This window comes from Oryctolagus cuniculus, chromosome 1 (assembly GCF_964237555.1).
Source record: "Oryctolagus cuniculus chromosome 1, mOryCun1.1, whole genome shotgun sequence".
Lineage (NCBI taxonomy): Eukaryota > Metazoa > Chordata > Mammalia > Lagomorpha > Leporidae > Oryctolagus > Oryctolagus cuniculus.
This window is the reverse complement of record NC_091432.1, coordinates 196504152-196520393: the sequence shown is the minus strand read 5'-3', so window position 1 is coordinate 196520393 and position 16242 is coordinate 196504152. Positions and strand designations below refer to the sequence as shown.

At 53.4% G+C, this 16242-nt stretch overlaps 1 protein-coding gene across 2 annotated transcripts in view; it reads left to right on the top strand.

Moving 5' to 3' along the window:
• B4GALT1 (beta-1,4-galactosyltransferase 1) overlaps positions 1-7844 on the top strand; it is a 52351-nt gene extending 44507 nt beyond the window's left edge. The window contains exons 3-6 of one of the 2 annotated variants that reach the window (XM_002708032.5): positions 219-406; positions 3370-3492; positions 6459-6563; positions 6714-7844. In XM_002708032.5, coding sequence (XP_002708078.1) covers positions 219-406; positions 3370-3492; positions 6459-6563; positions 6714-6846 — 549 coding nt within the window. In that variant the 3' untranslated portion in view covers positions 6847-7844. The remainder of the gene's footprint in view (positions 1-218; positions 407-3369; positions 3493-6458; positions 6564-6713) is intronic. The other variant, XM_008248551.4, reaches the window with a different exon arrangement.
• Positions 7845-16242: the final 8398 nt, after the last annotated feature.

Genomic DNA, 16242 nt, shown 5'->3' with positions numbered 1-16242 from the left:
CTTTGGCTTTGGCGAGCCGTGTTGTTCATAGTGACTTGTGCACGTGCGACGCCTTCTGCGGGATGAACTCCTGGTGGTGGGACCGCCAGCTGGGTATTGATGCATCACGTAAGACAGACTGGTGACCACGTGCAGAGGGCAAGTCGTTGGTCCCATGAGTGTTCTGCCCGGGGCCTTCACGTGTCATGATGTGGCTTTTCCCTTTGTTTCTGTGCCAGGCAGGAGACTCCATGTTCAATCGCGCCAAGCTCCTCAACATTGGCTTTCAGGAGGCCTTGAAGGACTATGACTACAACTGCTTCGTGTTCAGTGACGTGGACCTCATTCCCATGGACGACCATAACGCCTACCGGTGCTTCTCCCAGCCGCGGCACATTTCTGTTGCGATGGATAAGTTTGGGTTTAGGTAAGAGATATGCAGCCAAAGTCGGTGCCCTATGTGTTTCTCTATCTCTCTGGTTTGTTGTGGTCGTGAGGCTCCAGGGAACAGGGCTCCTGTGAGAAATGGGTGCCTTTGAAGTCAGAAGCAGTTACTGTTTGAGAAGAGAGGAGGAATCTGGAGATGCCCAAGAACAGTTTGAACATTGGGGAGGGCTCTCGTGTTTCAGCTCCAAACAGATGCTATATTTCTTTGCTGTCTTCCCTCCACCGCCCCACTTGGTCTGGGAAGCCAGTTGGAATGCTCAAGCTCCGATACCACAGCACATGTCCCTTGGGACTTTTAAGAAGGAACATCGGGCCGGCGCCGCGGCTCACTAGGCTAATCCTCCGCCTAGCGGCGCCGGCACACCGGGTTCTAGTCCCGGTCGGGGCGCCGGATTCTGTCCCGGTTGCCCCTCTTCCAGGCCAGCCCTCTGCTGTGGCCAGGGAGTGCAGTGGAGGATGGCCCAGGTGCTTGGGCCCTGCACCCCATGGGAGACCAGGAAAAGCACCTGGCTCCTGGCTCCTGCCATCGGATCAGCGCGGTGCGCCGGCCGCAGCGCGCCAGCCGCGGCGGCCATTGGAGGGTGAACCAACGGCAAAGGAAGACCTTTCTCTCTGTCTCTCTCTCTCACTGTCCACTCTGCCTGTCAAAAAAAAAAAAAAAAAAAAAAAAGAAGGAACATCAGTTCCAGCCGAGCTTTCGACACCAAAATGCTCGTAGCGAAAGGCAGCTGGCAGCTGTCCCCAGGGGTCAGGGAATAATCCAGAGCGTATGGTCTTGGGTGGAAAAATGGTCTGGAAGTCCCTTGTTTTTATGCTAAAAAATAAGCAAGTAGATAAATTTGCATTTTTGTTCCATCATATATCCATGTTTGTATTAACGTAAAATCAATTTAAATTGCCTGTCAGTCAAACAGCATAACGTTTCCCTTCCTTGCTTCAGGTAAACCCGGGGCGGCAGGCAGGGACTCTGAGTGCTAGGCACCCTGGTTTAGGCCCAGTCCCATACCTCAGTTGGCTTTTTTTTTTTTTTTTTTTTTTTGACAGAGTTAGACAGTGGGAGAGAGAGACAGAGAGAAAGGTCTTCCTTCCACTGATTCACCCCCACAATGGCTGCTACTGCCGGCACTGCACTGATCTGAAGCCAGAAGCCAGGTGCTTCCTCCTGGTCCCCATGCAGGTGCAGGTCCCAAGCACTTGGGCCATCCTCCACCGCCTTCCAGGGCCACAGCAGAGAGCTGGACTGAAAGGGGAGCAACCGGGACTAGAACCCAGCACCCATCTGGGATGCCGGCGCTGGAGGTGGAGGATTAACCAAGTGAGCCACGGCGCTGGCCTCTCCTGTTGTTTAAACACAGCTTTTTGTTCCTCTAGTCGCTCAGAGAGACGAATGGAGAACCATTTGATGAGTTTCCTCCATATCAAAGGTGTTCAGACCCTAGACTTTCTACCTTAAAGGGAGAGAGCCAGTCAGGTCTGGGGGATGGGGCAGGTACTTTCCTTTGAAGCGGCTAAGAATCTGTTTGCTTGAAAACACTGATTATCAAAAAGCTTTGTTGGTCTGGCTACCTCTCGCTGAAAGCCTCACATGTCGGGTGTGGAAAGCAGTGTGAGATCTGCCAGCAGGCGGATGACTTGGCACCCGAGCAGTGACGCCTGATTGCAAATGGATTACCTTTGACCCATTGAAGCAGGCCCCAAGGGATCTTTGCTTGTGGATACTTGCAGTCAGAATTCTAGAGTATGTTCTAAAAGAATAATTAGATCTTCATTTTCGTATGGTTTAGATAACTTCCCCCTGAAGTTAAGAGTTTTTCTTAATTTGTGTAGTGGGTTTTGGTCTCCGTGAGGTCCAGAATAAGCCCAGGTATGGTTTGGAGCTGCACTCGAGGTTGGCACAGAACTGTAGCCTTGAGAGGACCCACAGGAAGACCTTTGCATGGCCTTTGTGGCACATTTTGTTTAATGTTTCATTTATTTATTTTTGCCCAGGAGTGGCGGGGAGAGAGATTGATTGGTTGATCTTCTGCCCACTGGTTCACTCCCCTAATACCTGCAATAGCCAGGGCTGGACCAGGCCACAGGCAAGAGCCAGGCACTCTCTAGGTCTCCTACATGGTTGGCAAGGGCCCAAGCACCTGAGCCATTGTGTGCTGCCCTGCAGGATGCACCAGCAGGAAGCTGGACTGGAAGCAGAGGTGGGACTCGATCCCAGGCATCAGATCTGGGATGCACGAGTGTCCCAGGCAGCTGGACCACTGTGTCAACCGCCTGCCCTATGTCCTGGTTCTTCCTCTGTGTCCCTCGGAAGTCTGCCGCTCATAACCACTGAAACACAAAAAGCTTTAGAGGAAGGAGGGCCCAGATGCCCTCCACTTAGAAATATGTAAGAACTGACTGACCATAACGCATTTTGCTAAATCAAGATAAAGTAGAAATCTCAAAGAAATGTTTTTTTTGTGGCAGATTTTCAGAAGCGCTGCCTCGACTGTTGGGGCAGGGTTCAAGCCAGCGCGCCCTTGGAAGGTGAGAGGTAGATTGGTATGTGGGGCCAGGGGCAGCGCAGGATTGGCATGGGGGGACCGTAAGACCGCCTGGGATTCCAGGACCTCTGGGTAAGGACTTTGTTTGTAGGGGCACAGCACGTGGGAAGCAGACTTGTAGGCCTCTGTGGGTGACCCGGGCTTACACCCACTTTGTCACCAGCTGGTTTTCCTGATAAACGAAGAAGCAACACTGTGTTCTTGGAAAGAGGAAGACTCTACTTTCTGCTATCGGTGTCTTCTCTGAGACATCTGAGCCTTGGTTTAAAAGAAAACACCTGAGAACGCCATGAAAAAGTTCCAGAGAGTGAAGCATCACTTGGAAAGCGTGTGTCCTCAGCAGGCTTCCTTTGGGAAGTCAGAACCTGCTGACCACGGGTCTTCTGTTTGTGTTTTTCCCTAGCCTACCTTATGTGCAGTATTTCGGAGGTGTCTCGGCTCTGAGTAAAGACCAGTTTCTCGCCATCAACGGATTTCCTAATAATTACTGGGGCTGGGGAGGAGAAGATGATGACATTTTTAACAGGTAAGGGTCACAGCTTCCATCTGGCCTCCCCTGCCAACCTTCACTTCCAGCGTTTAAACCAGCGCTTGGTCATCCTGCATGGGTTACCCCCGAGCAGGGGACAGCCCCCATCCAGCCCCAGCTTACAGGTACTGAATTCCTGTAGGTACCAGGGAGAGGAGCGTGCTTTAGGAAAATGAGCACCTGGGGTTTTGGGTCAGCCTGGGAAGATGTAACCTGGGAGCCAAATGGGGGGCTGTGTTTCCTCTGACTTGCCGCATGCCACTTTGTAGTGAAGGAACAAGCATATGTCTTTGTCAGCATGACCTCTCTGTGTGCTTCCTTTCCGGTGTCAAATTTTCCTGGGCAGAAGCCTCACTTTCGTCACAAAGTTGTTGTGCTATATAGTTTTTGTTGTTTAAGATTGAATGATTTACTTGAAAGGCAGAGTTAGAGATCTCTGGTTCACTCCCCAAATGGCTGTAATGGCCAGGGTTGGGGCAGGCTGAAGCGAGGAGCCCAGAACTCCATCTGAGTCTCCCACTTGGGTGGCAGGGGCCCAAGCACTTGGACCTTCTTCTCTGCTGCTTTCCCAGGTAAGTTAGCAGGGAGTGATTCTGGAAACAAGAGTAGTTAGGACTTGAACTGATGCTGTGATATAGGATCCAACATCATAGGCAGCAGCTTAACCCACTGCACCCAAACACCAACCCCTGTGCTGTGCTGTTATTTTGCAGAATTTTTTTTAAAGATTTATTTATTATTTGAAAGAGTTACACACACACACACACACACACAGAGGGAGGGAGGGAGGGAGGGAGGTCTTCCATCAAATGGTTCACTCCCTAGTTGGCCACAATGGCTGGAGCTGTGCCGATCCAAAGCCAGGAGCCAGGAGTTTCTTCCAGATCTCCCATGTGGATGCAGGGGCCCAAGAACTTGGGCCATCTTCTACTGCTTTCCCAGGCCATAGCAGAGAGCTGGATCAGAAGTGGAGCAGCCAGGACTTGAACCTGCGCCCATATGGGATGCCAGCGCTTCAGGCCAGGGCGTTATCCCGCTGCGCCACAGCGCCGGCCCCTGCAGTATTTGTAATATACATAGAAGAAGGTGAAGTAGTATAATGAATGCTGAGGGCCACCTGGTCCTGACAATGTCCCACCTCATTTGCGGCCCAGAGCTGTTTCTAAGCTGGACACCCTTTATGGTGTAGGCTGTCGCCGTAGGTGGTAAACCACCCTACCCCCACCCCCCAGTGGTGTTGGAAACCACCTGCTGCTCAGGCCTCCCTGGTACAGAGGCTTGCTTCAAGCCCACCAGCCAGAGGCAGGAATCCCTTCTCCCTCTGGAAGCCATCCTGAACTCCTGAGTTTGAATCCAGAATACTCCCTGATGTACATTTCCTGAATTGAAATTAATTTGTTCAATTAACTAGACGGTATCTGTCAGAATGACACTCAAGTCATTTGAGGTTTACCTTTGTATGAAAACTTGACACAGACCCAAGTCTTAACACAGGCTTTAAGGAGAACTCGAGTTTTAAAGCACGTGGGTTCATTATCCTCTGGGGCATACAGGGCATTGTGCCACGCAAGTCCAGTGAGGGAGGGCGACTGGAGCCCGGATATAAGGGTAAGACAGAAACAAACCTGCGTCCACGGAGCCATGTCCCGGGCAAGCAGCCTGGACCAGTGTCATAGTGTGCAGGGCCCAGATGATCCCATGGAGCTGAGTGGCCAGAACAGTTCCAGGGAGGGAGGGGGCAGTGAGGACTGGAACGCAGCAGCTGAGAAGGATGGGTGAGGCGCCTTTCTCAAGAGATAAAGTCTGTAGCTCCTCCCATGCCCCTCCTGCCCCTGAGCAGGGCTCCGGGATCAGTGCTCACAGGAGCCCCAGCCCCTGCCTCGTCCAGGATCAGCCAGTCCTCCCTCTCGTGGGAGTTCCTGCTGTCCAGGCTTGCATTTTGGTCCTCACTCCTTTTCCTTGGACCATCAGAGACCCCCCTGCCTTGTGCTGGCTGCCTCTTGTTCTGTTCTCTGCCCTCTGGTCTAGAACTCCCTGCCAGAGAGATCTGGGCGTGGCCAAAGCCGCTGGGGAAACATGGCAGGCAGGCAGGCTGCTCCAGACGCTTTAGCCTTTGCCCTCCTTTTCTGCCTCAGCTCCTGCCCCTGCCTGTCCAGACCCTTTCAGGTCTCAGAAGGGCACAGAGGGGCCAGCGCTGTAGTATAGTGGGTTAAAGCCCAGGCCTGCTGTGCCAGCATCCCATATGAGCGCTGGTTCAAGTCCTGGCTGCTCCACTTCCCATCCAGTTCTCTAATAGCCTGGGAAAGCAGTAGAAGATGGCTCAAGTCCTTGGGCCCCTGCACCCATGTGGAAGACCTGGAAGAAGCTCCTGGCTTCAGATTGGCCCATCTCTAGCCGTTGAGGCCATCTGGGCAGTGAACCAACAGTTGAAAGACTGACCTCTCTCTCTGTAACTCCGCCTTTCAAATAAATAAAATAAATCTTAAAGGGGGGGGGCATGGCTGTTGCTGGAAGCCTCTATTGATCTCTGAGGTCCCCATGCTCGCTGTGTCATCTGCATTTTTTTTTTTTTTTTTTGAAAGGCAGAGTTACAGAAACAGGGAGAGACACAGAGAGGGAGGTCTTCCATCGTTGGTTCACTCCCCAAATGGCCACAACATTCAGGACTGAGCCAGGCTGGAGCTAGGAGCTCCAGTTCATTCTTACCCCGGCAGTTACTTACTTCTTCCTCTGTGCCCCCAGCCTCATCTTCCCCCTGGCCACAGAAAGCCCATGTCCTATGGTGGGAGGGGGGGCAGACAACCTCCAGTGTGGACACCACGAGCTGCAGACGCAGTCGTGAAAGGACGTGGAGCCGGGGTGGGAGGGCCGTGTGTCGGAGAACAGCGAGCGGAGCAGGGCGGGGCCCCGGGCTCCAGCGCTGGCCTCTCTGTGCTCCTGACTTGTCCCTTCACTCTTTGCAGGTTAGTTTTCAGAGGCATGTCCATATCTCGCCCAAATGCTGTAGTTGGGAGGTGTCGCATGATCCGCCACTCAAGAGACAAGAAGAATGAACCCAACCCTCAGAGGTGCAGTCTATGTCCTTTTACAAGTTCTTTCCGCCTTAGCGCTGGGCAGGCGGCGGGAGGGAAGCTCTGCGAGTGCGGCAGAGGCGGGGCCGGACAGGGGCGGGGCTTGTGTGTTGACGCCGCCCCCTCGCCCTTGTGCTCTTCCTGCAGGTTTGACCGCATCGCACACACTAAGGAGACGATGCGCTCCGACGGCTTGAACTCACTCACCTACCAGGTGCTGGACATACAGAGAAACCCGTTGTACACCAAAATCACAGTGGACATCGGGACACCAAGCTAGCGTCGTGGCACACTAATGAGAGACCTGAAGATGGCCGGAGACCACTGCTGGGTCTCTGCCATTCTCTGTTGGGCTGGCCCCTCTTGGTTTGTAGCCGTCTGAGCAACAGGTGCCCTGCGCTCAGCATCTAGAAGCCTCTCCAGATGACCAGGACCAGTGGGAAATGTTCCCCCAGTGTGGCTGGGCATGTGACTTCTTCGCTCTATCAGGTGTTTGTCAGTGTAGAAGCTGTCGGCCTTTCTGTTTTGTTTTGGAGGGGTGAGGGAGTTTGACCGACTCATGGTGTCACCGTAGAGAGGCAGAACCTTGTGCGGCCCCAAATGCGGGGACCGTGGAGCTCACTCCCAGCCGGAGGACTGCTCGGTTGTTTGGAAATGGCTGAGAATTACTGGTGGTGTGCTTCCTACTTCATCAAGAATGGCTGACTGCTGCTGAAACTGCATCGATGTGCTATTTTTTGGTTGTCCTTGTGTGTGTGTGGTTGTGGTTGTCACATTTTTAATGGAAAAACACAAAATCTGTAACATTTTCATTTGTCCCCTCCCCACCACCGTCCTTCAGTGGTGGGCAGCCATTACAGTCCCTGTGTGTGGAGTCTCTTCTCAGCAGAATTCTAAGCCTTGGACATTTGATCCTGCTCGAGTGTGAATTCCAAGGCGACTTTAGCCATCAGAGCAAAAGCCATGGCTGTTCTCAGTGGCCTATCTCCCGATGGATTTCTGAATGTAAAGACTTTTTTTTTAAGTAGCAGTTTGTAGTATTTTAAAGAAAGAACAAATCGAGTTCTGCTTGTGATCTAGTGTGATTAAGTGTTGATCCAAATCTGCCTAGGCTCTTTAGCGTTAAGTCATGACAATTTATTTTTCTGAGCATGCTATGTAAACTTGAATTTCCTATGTATTTTTATTGTGGTGTTTTAAATGTGGGGACGGGATTGAACTTTTTTTTTTAGGGGATTAAAAAAATAATTATGTTGTCATGGCCACAAATGGGCCTCTGATGCAGCTGCAGGCCAGGTTTTTTTGTGCGGAGCAAAGTCACCTTCGGGGCCCTTGACGAGCGCAAAGCCTCCCGGTCAGCACTCTTGTGCCAGACCTGGGGCAGAGAGACCTGGGAGACAGGAGCCTCTGCTTTCCCTGGCACAGCTGCCCACTTCCCCCGCCCTCCCCAGGTGGGCAGGGTGGCGGGAACCTCAGCCGCTTCCGATTGACCCCTCAGGGCCCTGGCTGTGGGCTGTAACTAACAGCTACCAGGGTGTTTCCCAACCCTCAGCGCCTGGCGCCTCCACCTCCGCTCTGGCTCCGGCGGGGGCCTCCCTGGGGCGCCTCCACTCCCACCCTTGCCCCCCCCCCCCGCATTCCCAGTCCTCCTCCTGCCTCCCCTTTCTCTCGGGCCCTGCCTCTCTCCTTCCTCCTCCTCCCTTCACGTTCCTTTGCCTCTCACCCATGGCACTCAGGATCAAACAGACTATTCATCCTCCAGCACGAATGTGCCTTTGAATTACGATCTGGAAAAAAGTTTAGCTGAACCCACCTCCCCACCCCGTCCTGAGAACTGTAAGGGGGCCTCCCACCTCCTGTCCCCCCTGGGTTTTTCGCAGGTGCTCCCACCTCGCTGTGAGCTAACCCACAGGTGCTTCACGGAAGGCCACTTCTGCTGTGAGATGGATAGGACATCAGAGGCACTTCCTACCACTGAGCACCCAGGCCAAGGTGCCCGGGTACAGCCGCCTGCCTCCAGGGTGGCAGCCTGGACCCCCAGCCACCGCCCTGGGCCCCACTGCCCTCAGTGTGGAGGCTGAGCTGGTGCCCAGCCCCAGTCTTAACCTGTGCCTTTATTCCTTTGAGCATCTCAGATGCGAACTTTTGGTTCTGTTTCCAAAAGCCTTGGTATTGGTTGAAAATTATTTTCCACTGCAGCCGCAGCTGGGCTATGCAAAGAGTATTTCTTCTGTCAGTTTCTCGTTCCTTCATCACCGTGGTAGTAAAACTAGGAATGAGAGCGAGCTTTGGGAAATGCAAAGAGTGAAGGCCTCTCTCTCTCTGTCCCCAGACCCTGACTTTGCCAAAGTGCCTTAAAAGAAAGGGTCAGATGCCCCGAGCGGGAACTTCCTGATGACTGCCTTGACCTGTAAATCTCTACCTTTTCCTTTGTGCCTGTTGATTTTCAATCATGTCCAGTATGTGGTTCGTTTTCAGAACCAAGGAGAGTTCTGCTGCTCCTGCTGCCCTGTGTGCCAGCCTTCCAGTGCTGTCCTGGGTCTCTGCTGGGCACGTTGGCCTTGGCCAGAGGCGCTGCGGGCCATGTTTGCTCACAGGGGATTGCAGGGTCGCGGGGTCAGGAAGCGTGACCTTCACCACCACGCTGTCCCTGCTGTGCCTTTCTCTCTTTCTCCCCATCCCGGTGCAAGGTGGCCTTTGGGCAAGCGCCGAGGGCAGAGGTGGCACAGGAAGGTGAAGAATATGCCATGCTCTCTGGGCCTGGGTCTCCACCGACTTTGGAGTGGGCAGGGGGTGGCCCAGAGGACGGTATCTGTGTCCTAGAGACCTGTTGTGCTGTGTCATTTGATTTCCCACAGATGCAATGTGTGTATTTACCATTGTAAGCCCAGGGTGGGGTGGGGTGGGGAAGGGGAGGAAGGGGAGTGTCTGACCTTGGTGTTCAAAACAGAATTGTATTTTTGCCTTTAAAATCCAGTAATATAACATGAATAAATGACCCTATCTTTGTAACTGTAGGTGGTTCGTGTTTTTCTCACGCAGTGGGTTAAGGCTCTCCCGGAGCAGGAGCTGCCTGCCGGGAGATCTGTGGGAAGCAGAGATCGCCTCCCTCCAGGGGTGGGGTGTTGGGGCACCTGGGATGATGTGGTGTCTTGCCTGGCTGTGCACCACCCAGGGACAGGGCGGGCATCCCTGGAGTCGAAGCCTTGTTTTCCACATGGTATTATTCCCTTCCTACAGAAGAGCAGGGGCTTACGAGAGGTGACAGTGGCTGATCCCTCCCAGGTTCTCTCTGTCCAGTAGCCGGTGCCATTTCAAGGTAGAATTTCTACCAATACTTCTCAAGCCACGTTCTACTGCTTTCAACAGTTGGGGCCAGCACAGTTCAGATGCAAGTCTCCGAGCCAGGATGGACGTTTGGCCTAGCTGGTCATACACTGGTTAGGATGTCTGCTCATCTCATGTTGGGGTACCTAGGTTCAGTACCCACCTCCACTCCTGACCCCAGCTTCCTGCTAATGCACACTCTGGGGAGACAGTGGTGATGGCTCAGATGATTGGGTTCCTGCAACCCGTATGGAAGGCTTGAATGTCTGGCTTCCAGCGTTGGCCCAGTAAGGGCATTTTAGGGAGTAAACCAGTGGATAGGATTTCTTTCTCCTCTCCTCTCCTTTTCTCCTCTCTCCTCCTCCCCTCCCCTCTCCTTCTCTCTCCTCCTCTCCCTCCCCCCCCCTCAGCCTCCCAAATACATAGATAAATATTTTTTAAAAATTCTTTGCACAAGTTGCTCATAATGTAACTTAAATGGTATTATCTAAAATAAGTGTTCTCTGGGGCAGGCCTTGGGGCACAGCAGGTGAAGCTGCTGCTTTGGGTGCCAGCGTCCCATATTGGGGCGCCTGCCTAATGAGCCAACTTCCTGCTGATGTGCACCATGGGAGGCAGCAGGTGATGGCCCAAGTACTCGGATCCCCACCACCCACATGGGAGATCTGGAGGGAGTTCTAGGCTCCTGGCTTCAGCCTGGACTGGTTCTGACTGTTGCCAGTGTTTGGCAAGTTAAACAAGGGGATGGAAGAGATCTCTTTCTCTGTCACTCTGCCTTTCAAACAAAAATAAAATCAACTAAAGCTTCTTGTCCCAGAAATTTTTTTGTTTTTGTTGACAGGTAGAGTGGACAGTGAGAGAGAGAGACAGAGAAAAAGGTCTTCCTTTGCCGTTGGTTCACCCTCCAATGGCCGCCGCGGCCGGCACGCTGCGGCCGGCGCACCGCGCTGATCCGATGGCAGGAGCCAGGTACTTATCCTGGTCTCCCATGGGGTGCAGGGCCCAAGCACCTGGGCCATCCTCCACTGCACTCCCGGGCCACAGCAAAGGGCTGGCCTGGAAGAGGGGCAACCGGGACAGAATCCGGCGCCCCGACCGGGACTAGAACCCGGTGTGCCGGCGCCACTAGGCGGAGGATTAGCCTAGTGAGCCGCGGCGCCGGCCCTTGTCCCAGAAAATTTAATCAGATGCCCTTAAAAGGGGTCTTAGCGGTTACCCAGGTCCCTGACGCCGACCTCCCACTGCTGTGCTCCAAGGACGGGGCAGGAGGGGGCCAAGGACAGGCTCACAGGCTTGGCCATTTCTCTGGAGGTCGCCTGGGGCCCTGGCAATAAGGAAGCCCCTGGTAAAAACCCCTAGCAATAAGGAAACCACTAGGGGTGGAAGAGGCCCTCGCCAGCGGCAGCGTGCCCCAGCTGTGTGTCTCCCAGACTGCAGCCCACAACGCAGCAGTTGGTGGCTGGCTGACAGTTGGCCTGTGGTGGGTCGCAGCCCTGGGCAGCCCCTGGCTGATCTCACCCACGGCTTCCTTGCAGCCTAACGCTGCTCCCTCCCCTCTGTGTTCTGCTGCTGGTGGGTCTTCACAGTCCTTGATCCCAGCCTCAGCGGTCCCCTCCAGAGCCAGTTTCTCCAGAAATGCCATCTTTCCTTTGCTAGTTCACACAGGACCCAGATCCACGATGGAACCAGGCAGTGCTTAGGAGTTGGGAGAGTGGATTTGGTGGACCCTGATCCCCCACGTCCCACCTCTTTCTGGGGGCCAAATCAACAGGGGGGGTGGTTCCCAGGGCTGGGTGCCTGTGGAGGTGTGAGGATGGGAACCCCCCAGGCCTGCAGAGTTGGCTGCTCTGAGTGGGAGGTGCAGGATGACCACATTCCTCTGCCCAGGTTTCCAGCCGGCTCAGCTCCCTGCCTCTTAGTTCTTGCAGGAGGTGGGAGTTCAAGCATTCCTAGTTTTTCCCTAGAGCTGGAACTTCTTACCCCGGCAGAAAGGAAATGAGATCTGTTGGCTGAGCTGGTCGTGCCAGACCAGGCTCATTTCCTGCTTTGGCAGAGTCCCCGACAGGAAATGTGGCTGCTGCCTTCATCTGGGCTTCAGGCCCTGGACCCGGGCTGTGAGGCCTAGGAGTCTGCAGAACAGGGGTGATCCTGAGGCCCCAGGGTCAATGCACCAGAAACCCAAGGAACATGGCACTCCCAGGCCATTTGCACATCAGGAGGATGGGTGCCAGGGCCGCCGCCGAGAGGTAGACAGGATGTGAGGATACCGTGGTATAATATGGACAGAAAGGGTATCAGGTCACCAGACAGGGAGCCTGGGATGTCAACCGGGAGGAAGCCACACCAACAGTGGCCATAGCCCTGGCATCCTCAGCCCTCCCACTCACTGTGTGACTCTGGGTAAGTCAGTTCTCCTCTTTGGGTTGACTTTGGTCTTAGGCTCCCAGAATCCATCGTTGGTCTCCCCACACTTCTGTGCTTCTGCCTGTAGGAAGCACCATGGTCTTAGACTTTCCTCATGCCGCTGGGGCTAACCTTTCCCTGGGTCTTGCTGGAAGTCGCTTTATCTCTGGGTCTTCATTTGTGACCATCCCTCCCTGCTGTTGGTCCTCGCTCCCAGGGCTTCCCTGAGCATCACTGGGAGAGGGGCTGGGATGTTGCTGCTGATGTCCATTGCCCGTGCAGGGTCAGGGCATCATGCCCTTTCTGCCCTTGCCCACTCTGCCCTGCAGAAGCGCCTGCCTGTCTCCAGTCTTCTTCCTCTCACCTGCTGTCTCCTGGGCTTTCCTGGGCATCCTTACAAAGCTCAGCAGGCTCAAGAGTAGCCAAGGGACCTGCGGGAGAAGCACAGTGGCTGGCAGCTGGGTGGTTGAGTCTCTGCACAGCTTTTGGGAGATGGAGGAAGGCTCAAGGGTGGTGAGGAGCCACCTCCATACCCAGGTTTTTTCCAGCTGAATCATCCACCCTGCCACAAAAGGACCTGGGACTTCCTCATCTTAAGAAGTTCCCTGGGGCTGGTGCTGTGGTGTGGCAGGTAAAACTGCACCTGTGGTGCCTGCTTCCAATATGGGTGCCTGTTTGTGTCCTGGCTGCTCCACTTCCCATCCAGCTCCCTGCTAATGTGCTTGGGAAAGCAGCAGAGGATAACCCAAGTGCTAGGGCCCCTGAATCCATGTGGGAGACCTGTAAGAAGCTCGTGGCTTTGGTCTGCCCCAGCCCTTGCTATGGAGACCATTTGAGGAGTAAACCAATGGATGGAAAATTCTCTCCCCCCCCCCCCCCCGCCTGTAACTGTGCCTTGCAAATAAAAAATTATAATAAAAGAAATACGTCTTTAGGAGAAAAAGAAGTCTCCCAGTAAAAAGGCAAAAATCTCAAACAGACTCATTAAAATTGTCTATTTTAACTTTTAAAAAGTGTATTTGAGAGGCAGAGAGAAAGAGAAAGCACAAGAGGCCAAAGCCAGAAACCAGGAACACAATTCCAGTCTCCCACATGGGTGTCAGGAACTGAGCTACTTGAGCCTTCGCCACTGCCTCCCAGGGTCTGCATTCACAGGAAGCTGCAGTCAGGAGCCAGAGCCCAGTGTCAGACTCCGGTAATCTGATGTGAAATGTGGACACCTTAGCTACCAGGCTGAATGTCTGTGCTGGTGTTGTTTTAAAATGAATAAGTAGGGGGCCGGCGCTGTGGCACAGCAGGTTAAATCCCTGGCCTGAAGCGCCAGCATCCCATATAAGTGCCGGTTCCCGGCTGCTCCACTTCCGATCCAGCTGTCTACTATAGCCTGGGAAAGCAGAAGAAGATGGCCCAAGTCCTTGGGCCCCTGCACTCATATGGGAGACCTGGAGGAAGCTCCTGGCTCCTGGCTTCGGATCAGCTCAGCTCCGGCTGTTGTGGCCATCTGGGGAGTGAACCAGCAGATGGAAGACCTCTCTCTTTCTCTGTCTCTATCTCTTTCTGTAATTCTTTCAAATAAATAAAATAAATCTTAAAAAAAATAAAATGAATAAATGATGACAGTGATGTGCAGGAATTGGAATCTTGAGAGCTTGTTTGGAGGTTCTAGCAGGGGAGCGCAGCTACTCGTATACCCTTGACCGAAGACCGGTCCTCCTCTAGCGGGGAAGGTCGTCCTCTTCGTCCGAGTGTGCAGCTTCGGGAGGGATGCACATGGAGTGGTGAGGGAGGAAGGGGACACCCGCCTAGCCAGCCAGATCAGCCGAATCAACCCTGGTGATCAATGGGGTGACAAATGTCGCAGCCAGATCGCCTTCACATCCAGGAATTGGAATCTTATGCATTGCTGGTGGGAATATAAAATGATGCAGCCCTTGTGGAAAATGGTATGGTAATTTCTCAAAAAAATGAACAGAGAATTACCATGTGTTCCAACAATTCCAGTTCCAGGTGTACGCCCCAAAGAAATTACAGTAGGGAGTTGGGGCAGGTGTTGTGGTGCAGCAGGTTAAGCCCCACCTGTGACATGAGCATCCCTTATCTGAGTGCTGGCTGCTCTGCTTCCAATCCAGCTCCCTGCTAATGTGCCTGGGAAGGCAGCAAATGATGTCTCAAATACTTGGGCTCCTGTCCCTCTTTCTTTGCCATTCTGTCTTTCAAATAAATAAACAAATCTTTAAAAAAAAAAAAAAAAGGAATTTCTGACATTCATTACAGCATGAATGAACCTTGAAGATGTGATGCCAAGTGAGATATGCCGATAAAAAAGGACATGTATTACAAGACTGCATTGATATGAATTATCTACAATAGTCAAACTCCTAGAAGCAAGCAAGCAAACAAAAAGACAAGCAAACTAAAATAACTCCAATGGCAAAGGGAAGGGAAAAATGGGAAGTGTTAAAAGTTCTAGAGATGATTTAAAATGATTAACATGACCGATTTTATGTGTATTTTACTCGATTCAGAAAAGTAAAGTAGGAAGGCTCCCTATGTAAAGACTTCACCTCTTGTGCCCTCGGGAGGTGGCAGAGGGTGGCGGGCAGTGCCACATCAACCTGGGAATTTGAGAGCCAGTGGGCTGGCCGTGTGGGACCTGCCACTGGAGCACTGGCATGCTGTGGCATGCAGCCTGGTTGCCAACCCAACAAGGCACCCCGCCCCGAAGGTTTTTTGGTCGCTCCCTCTCCCAAGACAAACGTGGTCCTTTTTTAGGGGGCCAGGCACAACCGTCCCTTAGCCACGTGGGGCTCGGGGGGAAAGGTGAAGCCTGGACTCAGCCAGGCTCCAGGTGCCCACCTGGTGTCCCACTTACTCTCGGCAGAGAGTCGGGGTGGAGCTGGAAGCCTTTGAAGGGGGAAGAAAGGAAGAAAGAAGGCTCTATCTGGGGTCAGATAGAGGCCCTGGGAGAGGTTTTGTCTGGATAAGGAGGAGACCACTCCCCCAGGCTCAGGAGGGAAAACCTGAGAGGGTGAGACCCCGGACTTTGGAGGCCAAGTGGGACCCTCTGGAGAGGTGGGACTATGAGTTGGCCTTGGCAAGGGTGCTGCCACACGGCCCTTCCAGTTGTGGACTGAAGCCAAGTCCTAAAAGTGGACCTGTTCTTTGGTCCCACAACTCAGCCCTCAGGAATTTAGTCTAAGGAAACCATCAGAAAAACCCCACAATGTGCGTAACCCTGGGAAATGAGACGCCACCTCCGACAGGGCACTGTGCTGAGTAAGATGGGGTACGTGCAAACAATGACGTCCCACACCACCACTGGGAGTGCAGTGGATCTGTGTGCTTGCCTTGGCAAGAGGTCTCAGCGCAGAAGCAAGTGGTGGGCTGGCATTTCCCTACATGGCAAGCCAGGGTGTGACTGATTTAGAGCAGGACTGGCTCTGTAATTGTAGGAGCAGAGGCATGAGCCAAACATGGGAGATGATGGGGGCCAGGCCCTGTGCAGGGGGGCTCAGGAGAAGTGACAGACTCGTGCTTCAGGGATGCCTGAGGCTTGTTATGAGTTGGTGTAGTGAGGAGAAGAAGCGTAAGTGGGGCTGTCCCCTAGGGAAGGGAGCTGGGGGCTTCCTCTCATGGGGGGATGGTGGAGGCCCAAAGCCTGTTCACAGGAGGTGGGATGTGGCCTGGCCGTGGGAAACCGATGAGGAGTCAACGTGGGCCAGGGCACTCCTAGCAATTCCCTCCAATATAGAAAAATGCACGTAGGACATTTCTTGCCACTCTTTGCTGAGTGCAACTGAGCATTCGTGTCTGTTATACTTGTATAATAAAAACACTACAGACAGAGAGAATGGGGTGGGAGGGAACGCTCTACCCTGTTTCTACAGGGGGATGCTTGGCCTGAAGTCTCTTCTTAGGGCCCTGGGAGGAATGGAGCCCAAGAGGG